At 35.3% G+C, this 14,985-nt stretch overlaps 1 protein-coding gene across 2 annotated transcripts in view; it reads left to right on the top strand.

The window, feature by feature from the left end:
• Positions 1–14,985, top strand: part of SLIT2 (slit guidance ligand 2) — a 395,951-nt gene that overhangs the window by 265,512 nt on the left and 115,454 nt on the right. The window contains exons 10-15 of one of the 2 annotated variants that reach the window (XM_020992619.2): positions 2,504–2,575; positions 3,123–3,194; positions 8,706–8,777; positions 13,103–13,246; positions 13,395–13,558; positions 14,522–14,545. In XM_020992619.2, the coding sequence (XP_020848278.1) occupies positions 2,504–2,575; positions 3,123–3,194; positions 8,706–8,777; positions 13,103–13,246; positions 13,395–13,558; positions 14,522–14,545 (548 nt within the window). The remainder of the gene's footprint in view (positions 1–2,503; positions 2,576–3,122; positions 3,195–8,705; positions 8,778–13,102; positions 13,247–13,394; positions 13,559–14,521; positions 14,546–14,985) is intronic. The other variant, XM_020992637.2, reaches the window with a different exon arrangement.

Genomic DNA, 14,985 nt, shown 5'->3' with positions numbered 1-14,985 from the left:
ATGAGAGTGTGGTAGAGTAAATGGAAGGTGCTGACAGTGTAAGCTTAGGAAAATTTAAGAAAGAAAATAACATTTTCATGTGGCAGAATTAAGAAAAGCTTCATAACTAAAGGTACCATATGAATTAGGCCTTGTTGAAGGAAGGAATTTCAATAGGCAAAGATAAGGAGAATGCATGTTCCAGGACCATGTATAAGGGCACATGGTGGTTGGAAGAGTGTAGGACAAGATCAGGAAATAGTTGTCTACTTTGTCTTGAATTTAAAACGTGTGGAAAGTAGCGTGAATAAGGCTGGAAAAGTACATTGAAGCTAGGTTGTGAATGACTTATATGCCAACCTAATGTTTGTATTTAATTGGATGCTGGGGGTCTTCAGTATAGATTGTTAAGCATGGAAGTGACATATAGGTCAGTCCTATATGTTAAGATTATTTTGGTAGCTGTGTGAAGAATAGATTGGAAAGGAGAAAGACTGCTGTCTAGTAAACCAGCTAGACATTTGTTACTATTGTAACATGGAAAATATTCCATATAGGAGAGAATTAGCACCTGAACTAGGGTTATGGCTATAGGAATGAAGAGAATGGGATCAAAGTGAGAGATTCTACTGGAGTAGAGCCAACAGGATTTGGCAACACTGTGAGACAACCCATTTTAGTCATTAGGCTGTCTAAAAACACCAGATTGACTGTACTGTGGTCCACTCTACATCTGTCACATCTGTGCCTTTCTCTCCATCATCCTGGTTCAAGCCCTCATCAGCTCTCACCTGAATGACTGAAATAGCCTCCTAATTAGTCTCCCTGCCCTTCCTTGAACTTGGCATTCCACTTTCCACCTCCAAGGATTTTGCAAATTTTTGTCTCTCATGCCTAGAATAGGCTTTTTTCCTTACCTTATGGCTGGCATAGACTTTTTCCTTACCTCTACCTCTTAGAATCTTTAGCTTCCTTCAAGGCTTAGCTCAAATGACATTTTCTATACCAAGCCTTTCCTAGGCTCTCTAGTTTGTAATGCTTCCTCTGTCTTCAAATGATCTGATGTTTACTTATCTTTTATATGTCATATCCTCTAGTAGAAGGTAGAATCATCGATGTCATAGTATGTCAATTTTATTTTGTTTTTTATTCCTAGTCCTAATGCAGTAACCTGCAAATTAGAGGTGCTTAATAAATGTTTGATTGAATTAAATTAATAGTATACTTATCAATTCAATCAAACAAACAAGTGTTTATTGAGCCCTTAAGTATAATATCTATTCTAACTACCAAGAAGTAACATGTCAAATAGATAATAGTTAAGTACAAAATTGTATAAATTTGACTATAAGTGCAGTAGGAACTCAGAGACAGGGTTTTCAGTGTGGGTTAAAGGAGTCAAGGGAAACCTGGGAAAAATGAAATCTAAGAAAAAAAATCAGACAGGAGAAAACTAGGGGGCTGATTATTACCGATTTGTGGGATAGAGTAGGGAGAAGTAGAGAAATTCTGTACTATTAAGATGTAGTTGAAGATATGAAGAGGCAGCTTAGTATAGTAGAAGGAGCCCTGGTTCTGGAGACAAAGGGACTCAGTTTAAATATTGCCCTTGACACTGCCAGGTTATCCTAGACATGTCATTTACCTCCCTGGACCTCAGTTTCTTCATCTATGAAATGAGGTGGTTTGACTAAACGGCCTATCTTCCAGCTCTTAACTGATGATTCTTTGATCCACTTGTAATACGTGCTTAGAAAAAAAAGAGAAATAGTCTGAAGCCACAAAATTTGGGTTGCAATTTAGACAGAAGGCAAATCTTTCCTAAAGAGATTCCAATCCCCAAAAAGAGAGCTAATTTTTTTTCCCTACTTTCTGGATATCTCTAGGATAAAAATTTTAGTTGGGAGAGCAGGACAATGGGCAAGATGATATCTCCCAATCATGTTTAGCCACTTCACTTTTGTTTTGGTAGCTTCAGCTGAGGAGAATCTTATATGTGTTAATTTACGAAGGAATCATCAAAAAAAGTTATATGGCATAGAAGGGGAAGGGGAATCAAATCAACAATCACAGAATTAGGGAGGATGGTTCTCAGATTTTTAGAAACCTTTAAATAAAAATTTACATATATACAATTGCTTTTTTAAAAAAAATTCAGAAGGATAAAAACAAAAATTGAGCCTAGAATTAAATAATGAATTCTAAGGTCAGCTTTTCTATATGGAGAGGGACAGAGATTATCTCTATAATTTTCTAGCCCACCACCTCCCTCTACCTATTACCATCCCACAAACCATCAAGAGCTAGTTTCTTCATGAAGTCTTGTCTGATCACCCCACCCTCAAAATTGTTGCATAAATACAGTTAGGCCCCAAGTTCTCTAAATGCTTTTGGGAAAAGGAGTATGAGAGCATTTATAGTGATCATAAATTTGGCTTCTTTTAGGAATCTGGGCATGCATTATGCATATTTAAAACTCTCTCCTCCTACTTTAACATTGTTTTCTTTTTCTGTTTCATTTTAGACGTTTAGAACAAAATTCAATCAAGGTCATCCCTCCTGGAGCTTTTTCACCATATAAAAAGCTTCGAAGAATGTGAGTTAGAAAACACTCTAGAATATTATGCAATTTATATGTGTTTTTTAAAAAATAGTTCATGTTTGTAAAAACAAGCCCATATGAGCATGGATATTTAAGAGAGTTTGATTACTCACTAACATAACAGATAGCTAGCTAGCTCTTTGGTAATTCTTGGTTCATTAATAGTAGCATTGTTTCATTTAACTTAGATTTTCATTGATCCATGATTAATGATTGATTTTTCATTAATGTGAACTTTCGAAGTAAAAATTTCTGACGTTCTCTCTTTTCAAAAGCAGAATCTGTGAGTACAATCTCTCTATAAATGTTTTGGAACACGAGCTTCACATAACTGATTTTAATTTTTGTAGTCATATGACCTTTTATTTTTACTAAGAATAGTATTTTATGGAACAATCTTCAACTTTCATCTGTAGATGTCAAACAAATACTTTACAGGGAAATTTTTCATTTTTTCCAATGCTAAGTCATTCTATATTACTTGTTACTTTTTAGAGAATCAGGTTGAATTAATATAACATAAACTAATTTCTCATTTTAGTGACCTGAGCAATAATCAAATCTCAGAAATTGCACCAGATGCTTTTCATGGTCTGCGATCACTGAACTCGCTGTAAGTATTCTCATAGCAAATATTTAATAACATTAAGGTCTGATTAAATACTGATCTAGTCTATGTATATTTTCTTTTTGTACTTTTTGTACTATGATACAAAATTTTATATTAGGATATCTCAAGAGAAAAAAATAGTGTCTAGTATTTTAAGTGGGAGTTAAAGAACACCCTTTCACATCTATATCCCATTCCTACTTTCTCCCAAGAAATATTACTTCTACAATAGGGAAAAGAAGCATCCTCCATTGAAAGTGCCCTAATAGTGATGAACCTAATAATGACTATCAAAGAGAGAAATCTTTTTGAGATGAAGCCTCTTTAATAAAAGTGGAGTTGGAGTGGTGAAAAGTGATGGAGCCATCTATCGCTAAAGGGCTTTATCACTGACTTCATAACTTTAAAGACATTTCTGAAAGAGGTCACTTTCATCTCTCAAAGACTAAATCCACAATGGCAGCTTTTGACTAACAAAAGGATTTTCTGATGATAAATGGTGAAGTTTCCAAAGCTTGTTTAGTTATCACAGATCATTCCTTTTCTTCTTGCAGAACACTCCAAATTCCACAGCAAAAAAAAAAAAAATGAGCCTAAAAAAAAAATCTAGAATTTTTTTAAAAAAACTAAACTTCAGAGTTTGAAAATAAAATTAAGTGTGTAATTTCCCAATTTAACTTAATCATAAAAGAATAGAAAAAATTCTTTTAGTGATGATTCTCTGGGAGGAGAGAAAAGGGGATACAATGAGTAATTTAGGCAATATTAACAAATATATCAATAAAAAATATATTTGGAAAAGGAAAAAAGGGGTTTTATGGAAATAGGGCTGTAGAACTAATTAGAATTTCAAAGGGTATTAATAATAGGTGGCAACTTACCTTCATGCCTCAGGGCCCTAATAAACACCTTCAATTGCCAGCAGAATAATTTACTTAAGACTAATATTCTATAATAGATATTATTGTGGCATTTTGGGAAAGTTATTTTCATTTCTAGAGCAAAGGGAGAAGTAATTATTTTCAGGTGTTCACATGAGTATTCAGAAATACTAAACCAAGCTGACCTGATGATCTGGTCTTGGGAAAGCATAAAGTAGTCACTTCTAATTTACTATTTGGCTTATTGCTGTTGACAGTGGCAGTTCAGGGAAAGAAAGAATTTGGAAAAGGAAAATGTCATATTTCCAATTCAAAATTTTGTGTGTATCTGGGGTGGAGAGTAAGGTCAAATGGGAAGTGGAGGAGGGAAGTTTGTATATTATTAAAAATAAATATGTTGCATAAGGGAAACATGGCAGAATCAAGTAGTTCATAGTTGCAGGCAAGACAGATTTTTCTTTTTAAAGTGTTCTGTATTCCTTGGAGAGAAGGCACCTGTGAACTCTAAATAGTACAGTTGAAATGATCAGAGCCAACACTGATATCTTCATTTATGCCACCTTAAGAGTTTAGTGATTCACTTTATCTTCTAATCTTCCATTTGGATTGAAATAATTTCTTAAAAACTTTAAAATATTTACCAAATTTCCAAAATGTCTTTATTCCTTCCTAGTAAATGTTAATATCAGCATTTAACTTGGAAGTAAGAACTATAGTACTTGAGTTATATGGCAGATTTAATGTTTTAAAATCTTATTCTTATTTTCTAGAAGGTTCTTTGAAGCTAAACTTAATTGATCACTTTGATCCTGTAGAAATGTAGTAATTTATTTTGCTAGTTCAATTTAAGATTAGAGTTTAACATGTCAGCAGACAATCACAATTTCATGAAACTTACATGAAAACTAGATCTATTATAAGAGAAATTAGCATGTATGTGGTACCCAGAGAGTTCACAGTCCATACAGAAGTTTGTTTATTTATGACAGTAGGACAAAAGAAGGAGAAGAAAACACAAATCTCCATTTAAAGGGATATGGCATGGGAAGGGAAAGACTTAGTAAAGGTGGGAAAAGGACAAAACCCTTCTTGAAGAGGAAGAACAAGGTGATGGCAAAAGCCACATTCTTTTCCCTTGGGAACTGCTAGACCATGAAGACAAGATGGTCTACTTATCTACAAAGGTCCTAGCTAAACAAGCAATTTCCCAGCCTAGTGCAGACTGACTGGCACTTGTCTTGACTCACACGGATACACAGGGCATCCAGTTTGGGATGCATACAACACATTATGTCAGTTCAAGTGGGGCTTCTTCCTTGCCACATTCAGGGCCTCTTGTATAATCTAGGTACAGTGTTTCTGGAAATGCAAAAAGATAAGTTCAGGGGACCCCTTAACTTTCCTTAACAAATTGCACCAGAGAAAGGCAGGCAGGCAGACAGGCAGGCAGGCAGGCAGGAAGGAAGGAAGGAAGGAAGGAAGGAAGGAAGGAAGGAAGGAAGGAAAGAAAGACTGACTGCATTTGTAAATGGAGTTTTCTATTCCAGCTTTACATTTTTCTTTTCCCTTTGCACCTGATGGCTGAAGATGCTCAGACACAAACTGAAAATGAACAATGAGATGGGCCCTAAATCTGATAAGGAGAAAAAAAAATGTGCTAGGAAATATTTGAGAAACTGTGCAAGCATTTACTGATCTCACCAGCCCATCTTTCATATTTACATTTCTAACACTTATATTTCTCTTTGTGCTATTATTTTGCTTACACTTTTGTTGAGTTGACTTTTGTTTCAGCTTAGTTGGTATACTCATTATGTTCTGTTACTGCCAACATGATACAGTATGATGGCATTTCTTTGAGTCAAGACTGGGGGACAGACTACAATTTCAGTTTCTTTTGAATCTTTAATATCTACCTTTCTTAAATTGAACATATATTTTCTTATGGGTATCCAGGCCATTTTAGAGCCTTACCTCCCTCCACTTCTTGCCTGCATGTCAAGGTTACTAATAACCTAAAAACTACTTACACATTCACCTTTCATTGTCCTCTGGGTCATTCTCCACACACACACACACACACACACACACACACACACACACTCCAATGCCTTGTATTGTGGAGGTGATGTTGGAATGCCAAAAGTTGTGATAGCAAAGTACAGCCTCTAGCAGGACCCACCCAGCTGGAAAAGCTTGGAATATGGATACAGCAGCCAAAAATCCAAGAACCAGTCTATAGGAATAGAAAGTATATAGGAAGACAATTAGTTCCAGATGGTTGGCCAATAGGAGAGGAATTGAGAGGCCAAAGTATAATATATTTATTGCCAGTAATTTCTTTAATGTAGGAATTATTATAGTGAAGTCTACTATACTCACCTCAGCACCAGAGATTTCATTCTTCTCCCCCAATGTGAGCACTTTCTGTTGCTATTCTAGACACTGGCATTTTTATAGTACAAAAGCTGAATGGCCTCACATAAATCTTCCTGGGGGTGGGGTGGGGAAAGATTATTTAGCCTTATCATTATGTATTCTGTCAGGTAAGAGGAAACTGTACGTTTTATGAAGGACTTTTACATATTTTCTTGTATAGTAACTTTTTGGTCATGTGTGACTCTTGATCACCCATTTTTCCATATTTTTTAGCTCATTTTTTTAGATGAGGAAACTGAGGTTAACAGGGTCAAGTGACTTGCCCAGCCACAGTCACACAGCTAGTAACTGTCTGAGACTGGATTTGAACACAGGTGTTCCTGACTCTAAGCCAGCACTCTATCCTTTGTGTCACCTAGTGATCCATTTTTCACATGTACGTTTCAGCTCAATTAAATAAACAACACAAGAACATCAAGTCATTTTACCGTAAATGATCATAGGGACAGAAACATGATGTAGAATTTCACTGATTATATAAGGCACTCTCAGAGTAAAAACTCCCTCCATCAATTCAGGTTGGCACCTTCTCTGCAATTTTTTTTTTTGTCTCAGACTGTTGTCTGGAACAGTGGGAGCTAAAGTGACTTGTCCAGCATTACACAGTAAATATCAATGGCAAGACTGGAACCCAGGTATACCTGTCCCTGAGGCCAACTCTCTATTCCACATCACCTCTGTATAAGTGGCATGTACATATATATATATATATATATATATATATATATATATATATATATACACACACACACACACACACACACACACACATGTGTGTATATGTTTAAAACAAACTTGAAGTGACAGATGTCACTTACAGACAGGCAGTATAATATGTTTAGGTGTAAAGATACAGACACTTATTTCAGTACCATGTCTATGACTTCATTAGTGTCAAAACTTTTTCTAATCTTTTGGATTATAACCCCTCTGTGTCATTTGTGATGGCTTCATGGATTGCAGTGAAAAAATTATCTGATGGCCAGCCTCTGGTAATAGTAAGTCTCTCATGTTAGCTAAGGTGACACGTTGATAAGACATAAAATCTACCCATGGGGACAGTGAGATGACCTTGCCTGATTAGAGCAGAGAGTGCACGATGAGGAGAAGTAGGAGAGTTTCCATACAGTAGGGTAGGTAAAGTGAGAACAAATTATCAGGGCAGGGGAAGGTTTGAGGGGCTCTGAAAAACAAATGAGGAGAGTTTGTACTTGGCCCTGAAAGGGAAGCCACTATAAGGAAGTCTTTGAGGTAGGAGTAGCATAGTGAAAGTCAGGCCTTGGAAAGCTCACGACTCTGGGCTAGCAATACTGTTCACAGCAAACCGGAAGCAGGGAGTTAAGCTTGAAGGCTGTTAGCTTAGGAAATAAAAGTTGGAACAACAACAATTTCATTATAGCCATCTTACTAGTTGCACAGAAGCTGTTTTTCTACTTCAACTTTTCAATTTTTTCTGCTAATTCCTATGTACTGATACTCGTAGGTATCAATGTAATACTACTTCACCTCGTACACTGCTTATTCCTAAATGACAGATAAATGGTCCTTAATGTTTTTTTTAAAGTTAAAAACTTAATTAATTAGAACTTTATAGACATAACTATGAAAATGCAGTGACTTATATTTAAAAGAAATCAGGCATCGTACCCAAGGAAAATCAGCACATAATCAAAATATGTCTACTCTGTTCCATTTCTCTTTTTTGGTCATTTTTGGGGGCTTATAGGAATAGTTTTGAGAAAACTGGGCACATTTATTGAAAATATACTCATCCTCTATTTTAGCCTGTAAATGGAGAGCATTGATAAATGGTGGTTAGATCACTGAAAAATTTGTAAATTGTCTTTGAGCATATTGATTTTTGAAATCTGCTTATTAGTAGACATGCTTTTAAATATTCTCATTTAGCATAGTTTTTAGCCCATTTTCAAATATGGTATTTTATCCCCGCAACAGTCCTGTGAGGAAAAAAAAAGCATTATCGTTGCCATTTTACAAATGAGAAAACTCTGATAAAGAGAGGTTATTTGACTTGTTTATGAGCAAGGAAGCCAGAACTAGAAATCAGATTTTCATAATGTTGTAATATGTCTTAATGTTGTGATAGTACAGATTCCAATATGATGTGCGCATATTCTATAGTTACGTTTGGCACTTTCTGATTTTCCTAATCATTAACTTTTTTTTAAAATAGCGTCCTCTATGGAAATAAAATTACAGAACTTCCAAAAAGCCTGTTTGAAGGACTATTTTCTTTACAGCTTCTGTGAGTATTTGGTGTTTTTTTTTTATTTTTAGAATTCTAAATGTAATTACCATGCTTTGTCAGTCTGAAAATGTAAATTTCCATTTAGTCTTCAGAAAAAGTGGGCCAATATAGACATGTTTTAACAAAAAAGTTTAAAATAATGGTTAAAGGTAGTATTATTTAAGATCATTTGTTTAGAGAAACAACAATTTCACTTAGCTTTAAAACTTTTCTCAGCACACTGTTACACATTTATGATTTCCAGCTGTTTGACCACTTTACACTTGTGCAGTCCTTGCTCTTGGTCTTGTGAGACAACTCTGTCTTGATTTAACAGTGGCTGGAAAGGGGAGAAATATGATGGCATGTTCATCAACCTTTGTTAAAAGAATCAGCAGGAGCAGCAGTGCTGAAATAATGCTGTCCGCCAACAACGACAACAAAATAGATGCTGTACAGTAGGTCATAAAAGAAACAATGGTGCCATAGGGAAGATTATTTAGAAATCACTGGATTGCTACAGAAAAAATTCTACTCATTGATTAGAAGCATTCATTATCCAAACTTCATAGAGCTACGATTGGACACTAAGTAATAGACATGAGTGGAAGTATCTGGAACCATCAGACCTTCAACCTGGAAGGGACTTTGTAGGACGTGTAATCAATGACCCACCCAGTAGATACATCTCTTCTCCACTTTTCTTAATAAGCAAAAGCTTATTTGAAAATTTATAGTTAGAGAGAGCTCCTACCTTACAAGGCCTGCAATTTCATTTTTGACAGTTATAATTATTAGAAAATTCTTATGCTGAGCCAAAATATGTCTTCTTATAATTTCTACCTTTTTCTCTTAATTCTACCCCTTAAATTGCTAGAATGAATCTAATCCCTCTTCCATATGGCAACCTTTGAAATATTTGAAGATATCTAACTTGCCCTCCCTGTTTAACATATTAATTAGACATAAACATCTCCAGTTCATCTACTCTAGGAATTCTTAACCTCACAGAATGTTATATTTTTAATATTTTGAATTATAATTTGAATTACATTTTAACATAATTGGTTTTCATTGAAATCCTATGTATTTTGTGGTATACATTCAAAAAAGATCCTTGTGAGAAGGGATCCCCTGGCTTCACCAGACTGCCAAAGGGGCCTATGACACAAAAAGGTTAAGCTCTTGACAAATTATTACTCATCTGATTTCCAGTCTTGTCACTATTACATGACACACTTCAGTTTTGCTGTCTCTAGATGTGGTCTACTTGTGCATTCTAAAGTGGATTTCTCTCCTCCTCTGCACTTGTATACTTAGTTGAATCTGTGGTCTCATTGCTTTGAGTATTTTTTCCACTGGTCCAAGGTGTAACCATTCCTGTTTATTCATCTTACACAACTCTCATCCATATCTTTCTAGAGGTCTTTCATAGAGATCCAACCACTATGATAAACACCTTCCTGATACTTTTAATATCTAAAAGTCACAAATATAGCACCTCTTTATTGTTACCACCTTAAGATTATTGAATAGAGGAGTATTTTCTGTCTTTAAGGTTTTTTTTTTTAATTTTTCAACAGTGATTTATACATTAAGAAGCAATTTTATAAGCAATGTTTCTATTTGGGAGACTGGTTAAGGTAGTCAAAAGAGCCCTAAACTTGGACTTATAGAACCAGATATTGAATCTCTGCCACATACTACCCATGTGAGCTTGGGGGGTAGAGTATTTAACTTAAGTTTCTAGACCTTGATATATTAATCTGTAATACAAAGGCCTTAGTCCCTTTAGATATATAAAGTATTAATTAAACAATTATTATGTTTTAAGGAATGTGCTAAGTGCTATGGTTCTAAATGCAAACATGTAAGACATTCCCTCCCTTCAAGGAGCTTTCCTTCTATTGGAGGAAGACAGTACAATAAGGGGACTAGAAAGAAGGATGAACATGGCATGGAGATGGTAGGGAAGTAAGATCAAGTCTGGATCCTCGAAAGATAAGACCACTTAGTTATCAGTAAGCCAAGGTAGTTCTTGGGTTGGAGTCCAAGGTTCAAGTAGAGAAGTGATAGAGATAATGGCCAGAGTGGAAAAGGGATGGCCATGGATATAGATGTGAAGTGATAACTATAGTCACAAAATTTTTCTACATTATAATACTTTGGGCAAGTCACTTAACCCAGTTTGCCTCAGTTTCCTCATCTGTAAAATGAGCTAGAGAAGGAAATGGCATCCTATATCTTTGCCAAGAAAACCTCAAATGGTGTCACAAAGAGTCAGAAATGACTTAAAGGACTGAACAGCAAAAAAGTCAGTCAATGTCTAATACCTTTGTCCATTCCTTGTTATTGTGTTTATCACTCACCCTCCTACTTCTTAGTATATCCCATTTGCCAGTTTTTCCTTACATCCTTCTCTGTCCTGATACTTCCAAGTAGCTAAACTCAACTTGATAACCACCACTTGATGTCTCTACTGCCCCTACCATTCCCACCTATTACTTGTTTTTTGTTTGCTTTCTTGTTTTTATTTTGTTTTGGGGCAGGGGACAGAGAATTTGGAGTCAGGAGTCCTTAAGATCATCTAGTTCAATCTTCCAATTTTAGAGATGAGGAAAATTAGGCACAGAGAAGATAAGTGGCTTTGCCTATAGTCACATAGCAAGTCAGTAGCAGGGTTGGACTAACAGGGATGTGGAACCTGCAGACTTGAGGCCACGTGCGGCCTTTTAGGTCCTTGGGTGCAGCCTTTTGACTGAGTCCAAGTTTTACAGAACAAATCCTTTTATTAAGGGGATTTGTTCTGGGAAGTTTGGATTCAGTCAAAGGGCCACACTTGAGGACTAGAATATAGATTTTCTAACTGCTACAGTATGAAAACAATGTAGTAGGTGTTATTAGTAACAAATTTATTCAGGGCTGCCAACCCAAAAGGAGTGGTAATCTATTTGAGAGATGACAGACACATTAAATAGTTGTTAAATGATAATACCTGGAAACATGATTGGTCATCAAAAATAAATAATATCTACAAGAATTTTGAAGACCCCCTTAACCGGACTGGTAAATGATCTTTCTGCCTCTGGTTCCTCCTCTCTTGAATCTATCCTTTATGGAACAGTAAAACTAAGCTTCCTGGTTCACAAGTGTGATCTTTTACTCCCTTGCTCAAATACCATTAGTAGAATATAGGAAAAAAAATGCAAATTTATTGACTGGGCATTTCAGGCACTTCAAAATCAATACCTGGTCTACCTTTACTAACCTTATTTCACCTAACTCCCTATAGGTACACTAAGTCCTAGCCAAATTAGTAATTTTCTGATTCTTGACCTTTTGCCTGTCAGCCCCTCCACTCTTTACCTTTGTAAAGATGTCTCCCATATCCAGAATATGCTCCTTGTCATTTATTGCTGTTAAGAGCAATAAATTCCTTCAAGGTGTGACTTCTTTGCTATGAACCCTTCCCAGAAGAAAATATTTCCCTCCTTAATTAAATGTTCTTAGAATACTTTGTATATCTCCCATGCCTCTATCTAACTTACCTTTTCAAAGATTTATTTGTGCAATAATTATTGCCACTGAGACTTAGATGACACTTTCAAGATTGCAGAAATCTTTATATGTATAATCTTTTATGTCTATAGATATATAGATATAGATATAGATATAGATATAGATATAGATATAGATATAGATATAGATATAGATATAGATATAGATATAGATATAGATATAGATATAGATATAGATACAGATACAGATATAGATGATATAGATATAGATATAATGTCTACTCCTCCATGGAATGTAAGTTCCTTGAGGCCAGGAACTATATCCCTTTTTTTATTTTATATGTCCAGAGTCTAGCATATTGCCTTGCAATTAGTAATTAATACTTAAATTAAATTGAGGAAAAGATCAGGGTGAGTTTGTGTGATGGAAGAAAGCTGAAGAAGAAATGGAAGAAAAGGAACCTGAGTAAGGCTTAAAGACAACTAGGATTTTGAATCATTTTACAGTAATGGGGAGTTAATGGCGGGGGTGGAGGCGGGGGAGAAGGCAGTTCACCACCATTTAGGGGAAAAAAATATGAGCAAAGTCATGCAAATGATAACAGATAATGGTGACATTGTGATTTGTGAGACAATAAGACTGAACATTGTTCCATTAACTGATAGAACATGGTGGTGTCACATAGCTCCTAAATACTTCAAATTAAAATTTCATGATTGTACTCAAAAGAAACAATTATTTGGGGTAAGGTTTCAGAGAACAGACAGTTCAAAGAAGCTGAATGACTTGAAAACTAATTTAATTTATTGTCTTTGATCAATCAGACTACTGAATGCTAACAAGATAAACTGCCTCCGAGTAGATGCTTTTCAAGATCTCCACAACTTGAACCTTCTCTCCTTGTATGACAACAAACTACAGACCATTGCCAAGGGCACCTTTTCACCCCTGCGTGCTATTCAGACTTTGTATGTATAATTTGGATTTAATTTGATGGTCCTGAGCCTTTTGCATTTTTCATTCCAGTAGTCTGCTCTGTCTTTAGAAATAGTTGAGCCAGTTTTAAATAATGAGTAAAATTGTTTGTATGTGTGTGTATGTGTATGTTTCTGAAAGGCATTTGGCTCAGAACCCATTTATTTGTGACTGCCATCTGAAGTGGTTAGCGGATTATCTTCATACAAACCCTATTGAGACCAGTGGTGCCCGATGCACCAGCCCCCGTCGGCTGGCAAACAAAAGGATTGGACAGATCAAAAGCAAGAAATTCCGGTGCTCAGGTAATTTGCTTAGTTCATCTGTTATTTTCTTTGTGTTGCCCCAAAGCAGTGGTTACAGAAGTAATTGTTGAACATTGTTGGAATTGTTAAACATTGCAGAATTTACTTTTTTATCTTGTGCCACTAAACAAAAGGACCATGAGGAAGACTTTAGACTTTGTTCATGGGATATTGCTGGAGGTAGTTTGGGTATTATATACAGCAGAAGAAAGAGACTATCTGACACATTGAAAAGCAACTGAAAACCATATTGTGCCATACCCTTGACTCCAGTAGGACCTTACAGCCATCTTAGAAAGTTCTGTAAATGTTGTTGTCTTCTACTGAGTTCTCTATTGAACAACTTCAGTATAACCAAATATTTCATTTCTCCCCAAAATTAACTGAAGAATGGGGGGAAAAAAACTACTTCCCCAAGTTCAGATTACTTAAGTGGAAGAGATGATCTCTGACTTTATATCATTTAATATCACCCTCTCATACTGGTCCTCTCTTAATTTGACCAAGGACATCAGGCTAACTATACTTTGAAAAGACACCGTCATTAGACAACTTAACAATATCCAAATTATTGTATACCGTTTTGCTAAATAAGGATAATATTATATTAATATAAATTATGAGTTAATTTCATGCTGAAATTACAACTTGTTTTTTCTATTATAAAATCTTGTAAATAATTGTTTTAAATCTTTGATAGCGTGATATACAGTTGTTACAGGTGCAATTTATTTTTAGCAGTTAATTAATGCTAAAACTAAACGATAATTATTTATTGTCCATGATCCAAGATACATTTACAACTCATTCTACATTGTTATGTTATAGCTCCTGCTGCAAATATACATTTTCACTTAATTATCTGTAGAAACTTCAGTCCACTCTTGATCTAATATATTTCATATCTTTGCTTGCTGACATTCAGGTGCCTCTTCTATTTTTTCTCTTTTTTTTTTTATTTAGCTAAAGAACAGTATTTCATTCCAGGTAGGTTTTGCTCTGTAGTAGGACTAACTGCAGACACTCTTTTCTCACCCTGAAACACAAAGTTTTCTCAAAACATATTAGATTTTGATGCATGTATCTGAAAATGGAGTGTCTTTTAGATAGGTTGACCTCTCCTACATAGATGATTAGTAGTTCTTTCCTGAAGATGTGGCCTTTGCATGCAAGCTTCTGATCTAAAATAAAGTCTCACTTTTTTTTCTCACTCACATATTGGCACATTTGTCTAAAACTACTCACACTAGATAGAACCTGCTGCTTTCTATTTAGATCACTTTTACTGCTTACCTTTTATATCTTATCTTTTGTTCTGTTTTTAAAATATAGCTTCCTGAGCTGGTTTTAAAGACAGATCTTGCCACGGTCAAAGAGCTAGTTCTACTTGGTCAGTTTCAAACATTTAAGGTTTTGGTTTTTTAAGG

Source organism: Phascolarctos cinereus, unplaced genomic scaffold, assembly GCF_003287225.1.
Source record: "Phascolarctos cinereus isolate Bilbo 61053 unplaced genomic scaffold, phaCin_HiC Scaffold_9;HRSCAF=440, whole genome shotgun sequence".
NCBI classification, from domain to species: domain Eukaryota; kingdom Metazoa; phylum Chordata; class Mammalia; order Diprotodontia; family Phascolarctidae; genus Phascolarctos; species Phascolarctos cinereus.
Note: the sequence above shows the minus strand (reverse complement) of the source record. Positions and strands in the feature narration are given on the sequence as shown.